Below are 5918 nucleotides of genomic sequence, written 5' to 3' on the forward strand. Positions count from 1 at the left end.
GCAATAAAAAAATGTCACGGTGGCGCCACCGTATAAAAGACGACTCGACTTTGAGTTTGATGGCGAAGAAAGTGATTTATTTGTTTGACAGAAGAGCAGGGGATTCTTCCCCGGTGATTTTCGATATCACAGGTGTCAAAACATATACAGAGTTCAAAAGAAGGGTTGCTACCGTAAGTTATTGATCTTTTGTAGTTTGAACCAACAACACTAGGGGAGACGAATTTTGCTTAAGTTAAGTTCAAAGTATAGGCGCCTGACACATAGTGCAGGAGGGGCACGTGCCCCTCACTTTTTCCAGTTACTGAGTTAGTGTACGTACATTATTATCAATATCAACAAGCGTTAGATTGACTTAATTTTGTTTTTATCCTTACCCTACTTTCCAACAAAGGTAGGCTTTCATGGTTTTAAGAAACGTTATTCCTCTTTGCCAACCATTTGGTTGTTTTTAATTTTAGTCTGGGCAGGCAAGGCCCAAGACCAGTGATATAGTTAAGTTTGACTTTGAATAACACTAACAGTGTTTATTAATTATGTTATTAATTAATTATTGTTAATAAACATTCATGCATTTGCTTACTAAGCTAAGTTATTTCTACCTCATGTAACTGTGAATTAGACTTAGAGTCTTTAAAGTTTAAGTTTAACTTGATTTTGTTCATGGGATAAACAAGGTATATCATTAATTACTATATTGATATTAATACTCCTTTAGTATATTTGACCATACTACAACTAGGTATTTTGTCTCGACTAGGGTGAAAGTGATTTAGAGTTCTGAATGTGTGAAATTGTTTTTATATGAAAACTTGTTATTTACAATTATACTTACGTTAATAGATTTTTTAAAAACAGAATGTGAGTACAAACACAGTGGCTACCACAAAGTATCAGTGTTAGTATGATTGATTTAATGGTATGTTAATTGTTATCCTTTTATGTCTGCCACCTGTATAATATTTTCTGAGTGCTAAAGTATTCTGATGCCATTTGAGTATAAACAATCATGTTTTATATATTTGGATTGAGTGTTTGTTCTTGATCTATAAGCTGAAATGGCTGAGTCGTAGGCATAAACACCATGTATATATGTGTGTGTGTGTCAGAATGTAAAAAAAGAGTTTACTTGGAAGTTACTGCTGACATGGGCACTTTTTCTATCCAAATAGAATTTTTTCTCCACCCATACAACTTTAGTAAAGCAAAAAATTTTTGTTGTCAATGATGTAATATATAATGACTTAACCTGAAACTACTTTTTTGTCATAATAATACACCACTAAACATGAAGGGTGAAATAACTTGTCGACACTCAAATTAAGCTCTATTAACAAGCTATGTTGTTTTGTTACACAATCAAATTATTTCAATTCTATTAACTTGTATTCTTATTAAGAAAATGTAATCTAGATGGTGTTGTTCAGATTCTAGAAATAAAAAATATTTTCTTAAAATCAGTAACATATATTACATTTTTTTTCAATGATTTTATAAAAATTGGCCAGTATTGTGTTCAATTTTACCTGCTGAAGAAGTATAGAGTATTTCTTTTAATGACATCCAAATTTTAATATAATTTCTTTGGTTGGATATGAAAATAAAGATATACTCAGTTGTTTGTCATTGGATAGAAAAGTTTTAATTAGTCCTTGAAAAGCCTGAGGTGAAAAAATAAAAGTTTTCCATTTGAATCGATTAACAGTTGTCTTTACTTTTAATTTGATACATCAAGATGGACAACGTTGCTCACGTAACCAAGCATCACCTTTCTCATGTTTGTATGGAGAGTCTCATTATCACCATATGTAAAACATTTTTATTTTACCTCTGATGTGGTATAATTCTTATATCTTAAATGCTTCCCTGATTTTCAGTCATGTAAAGCAATAACAAATATAACTTTATCCATTACTAAAGTTACTATATGAAGAACTAATCCACCTGTATACTGAACATTAAAGTGTACCACACAGCAATTTCATTATGTATAAATTATGGAATCATACAATTCATTTACCAACCACCACCAACAATATATGTGCACACACATATAAATGTACAAGCTTTCCAAATACCACAAGGAGAGAATCAACAAAGCAGGCAAAATTTGTGTCAATAAATTTCCAAATGTACAGACATCCAAAGAAAAAATACCACTCTGTGAATATTTAGAAATTTTAAACTGTACAAGATACTTTGCCGGTGTTTTGGCACTAAAGCTATATTAATTGCCATTTAGACTTATGAAGAAAATTCTAATTTCCCAAATTCCTGAATGCTTTGGAATATTACGATTGAAAGTCAGTTGTGATTTCATGATGAAACCAGTCTAAGTTCTGATTGTGGAAATACTGGGCCTTGGTTACCCATTCATGTGACTACCAGTTTGCCCTCTTTATATACCTTGCCACTGAACTATGAAAATTAGTATCATTTGTATGTTCGAGTTTGATGAGCATCACTTAGCACTGGGGTGAGTACATCAGCACGAACACATGAGTTAATATATTTTTTATTTATATTTATACAGTGCTGAAGTATTTATAGTACATGTACTGTCCCTATTGAATTGATTGTTACTTGGTATATTAGCCTTTGATCAATGAGAAGATCTGAACCTCGATCATAAAAGTCTTTTTTGATTAAAGTGTACTGGCCATTTTCATCCAAATAGTATAAAGTAAAGTTCAGTAATTGTCATTTAGATGACCAGTGTTACATAGCACATATTTACATTCTATGAATCCATGTGATTATTGAAATGTTGCAACATTTTATTGAAAGAGAACCTATTTTTCACACTTCAAAATGTATGTATTTCAAGATCACTGACTGGAAGGGTAAGTGAATAGATTATGCACTTGTAAAATTGACTTAATTGCACCAGTTACCTATAAGTATCAATGACATTGACTAGTGTTACATAAAATAATTGATTAAGTGAAATTACGATTAAATCAATTAATGTCATGAAGATAACAAAACAAAATCAAAATCACTGTTTTCAGTTATTCCAGCTATTCAAGTTATCAAAATATTGTCCTTATTCTTTTTGATTAATTCAAATTTGTTCAGCTTAATCGATTAATGTTATGGCTTATGAAAATAATCAATTAATTAAAATTAATGTTTCTGAGTATTACTGTTTTTGATTATTTCAACTAATCAAAATGTTACCATTGTGAATTCTCATTAATAGTTTCAGTTTTTTCAGCTTAATCTATAAGTGGTAAAACCCAGTACCAATAAATAATTGGATTGACTATGACCAAAGCCAAGATAGAAATCCTGGGCCCTGGTGCTTCCCATGATTCTGGGCCCCTCATCCTCTCTTATCTCCACCCAGTTTTATATATATTATTTTTTTCCCTTGCAAGACTCACCAAAATGCAGCATCAGCATAATATTAATTTTTTTGAGAAAGCACGAGAAGGAGGACTTTTCAGTATCATTTGTGTGGAAAATATTTGCTTGAGCCCAGGCCATGGCAACTTGCACCGGCTACACTCCCCATCTCTCCTTGACTGTGACACAACACAGCAGCTATTACTATTAGCATGGCTATGTATGTTGATATGCATGCATCCTGCTTTTAACTCATAAATGCAAGGGTGTGGCCTAATGATCATTGGTTACATAAGTAGCAACACTGGTATTCACGTTTACTTTGTTTGGACTAATCAGCTTTAACTTAATATTATCCTCACTTATCACAAGTTACCAACCTAACCAGTGTTACTTAGGGGAAGATTGCTTCAAGAAAAGAAGTTACACAAAGTTTATATTCATTATTTGCTCAAAAAACATTGATGGCTGAATAACTTGCTCACTTAACTGTTTCTCAGAAACTGCTAGACAAGGACTAATAACAGTCTAACAATATATAATATTATTAAGTTATCAACCAGCTTACACAAACTGGACTCTTGTTTAATTATGACTAGCTATTAAGTGGATAACACTAAAAAAAGAAAACAAAGTCTGGCTGTTGCCACATTCTGCTTAAATTGTTTGAATTAATGGTATCTCAACATGCTCTTGTGCTTCTCTAGTTTTAGCTTATTATTCATTTTAGTGTGTTCTTTCTAAAGTTCCATCGATATCAACAACTTCTTGCATAAAAGCTTGTGATGTTTTTATAGTTATAAAGTACATAATTTTTAAAAACTTTTACCCACTGATAATGAAATTGAAAAAAAACCAAGAAACATCTGTAATTAAATTGTTTTTTAGATTATCATGACTTTGATATTTCTTATAATACTTCACTTTCTGCCTTATGAATAATTATAATCTCTTCAAAGAAGTCATCTAATATCATCCCAACTTTTCTTGCAAAACAGTAAACACTGCATGTTTTCACTGTATTATCTATTGTTTTACACACTGACAAGAATAATTTTGTCAAATGAAATCTGAGCTAGTGAGAATGAAATAGAGACTAGACACAATTGTACAGAAATACGGTAAACAAGCTTTATTATTTAAAAACACAAATTGTGTGTACTTGTTTGATACAACAGACTGTTACTGGATCAAAAATACTTTCTTTTTGAACTGCCTTTTTTGAAATCTTATTCGAGCCTGACTACCATACGTTACTTAGTTAAACCATAACATCATGCTTATAGAGAAAGATTAGCATGTCCTACACGACTGGTCATTCCTATTCAAACATATGGAAGGTTGTAACCTTTGACACCTCATCTGATCTACCATTGGAAAATACTGCTGTCTACTTTCATGTATAATGTGCACCTTTACAACCATGTCCCTCCGTGGGAGACCAGGAGTTATTTCAAAAGAATAACAAAGAACAAGGATAGGTAGAATGAAAGGAACTTAATGACTTTCTGGAAGTTACTGGAAAGCGTATCTTGTAATAAAAGTATATGAGGTATGCAACATTTAAATTTACTGTGAACTGTTTGGTTTTATTATATTTGATGCTTACACAATTCTTAGCTAGTTACCTCAGATATGTTGGCAACTGAGTATTTGCTTTCATTATTATTACTTATTTCCACTTTGCTTTCTGTCTGATGACCAATCGAGTGGCAAGCTGAATAGCTGGTTGCTCATGATGGCAGAACAGCACCAAGACTATATCAGTTCTTTGAGGGAGATGACTGTTTGAGTTAATACTGCCTGATTTTTGGACAAGAAACTGCATTTCATGCACTGGCTCCATTACCACATTAAACAGCAACAATGCACGAGACATCATTCTCAGTAAACTACGAAACACCATTTGTGTATTTGGAGGTACTGTGACTCCCTTAGCAACATATGCTCATGCAGACCACTGTTTTTGGGCCGAATCTGGCCAGTGTTGGATATCTTCTATATAGAAACACAGTTTACCTATTACATATGTAGAGCTGAGTGGCATCTGCAGTAAGTCATTCCCTTGGATTCCAATGACAGAACCAATAACAGAGATGACTACCTTCCTACTATGGTTTACATTGTCTAGATATAGTCAGAGACATGCCTCTTCAGTTACATCCATCTTATCACAATGTGCTTGAACAAAATCAGTGGTAACTGGCTTTACTAGCACACATAAAGTGCAATTCAGCCTTTAGAGAGCTAGGCTGACCCCCAAATCCTTTGGTGAAAGCTCTCTGCTGCCTTCTTCAGCTAGTGTCCAGACAAGACTTGAGCTCATTTTGTTTCCTGGAGCCAAGGTGACAACAGCTACAGCTTGCTGTCAGTACTCCTGCACATTATGTTTTTCCAGTTGGGTTATACTGTTAGCCTTGCCTACCTTGCTATAATGCAAGATATAAGCTCTTCATTTGAAAGTGACCCAAAAGCAGAATGTTTGGTCCTCCATTCCAGATCAACATCCAGGTGGAGGCAACATTTGCATTTGCTGCAGCACAATCATCGTGGGTGGGCTAAAGAAGCCA

The 5918-nt window shown here is 33.3% G+C and overlaps 1 protein-coding gene across 2 annotated transcripts in view; it reads left to right on the forward strand.

Annotated features, from left to right (window-relative positions):
- The first annotated feature begins 47 nt into the window (after positions 1–47).
- Positions 48–5918, forward strand: part of LOC106458613 (structural maintenance of chromosomes flexible hinge domain-containing protein 1-like) — a 94280-nt gene continuing 88409 nt past the window's right edge. For both annotated transcript variants that reach the window (XM_013918136.2, XM_022384887.1), the window contains exon 1: positions 48–173. In XM_013918136.2, coding sequence (XP_013773590.1) covers positions 60–173 — 114 coding nt within the window. In that variant the 5' untranslated portion in view covers positions 48–59. The remainder of the gene's footprint in view (positions 174–5918) is intronic.

Source organism: Limulus polyphemus, unplaced genomic scaffold, assembly GCF_000517525.1.
Source record: "Limulus polyphemus unplaced genomic scaffold, Limulus_polyphemus-2.1.2 Scaffold493, whole genome shotgun sequence".
NCBI classification, from domain to species: Eukaryota; Metazoa; Arthropoda; class Merostomata; order Xiphosura; family Limulidae; genus Limulus; species Limulus polyphemus.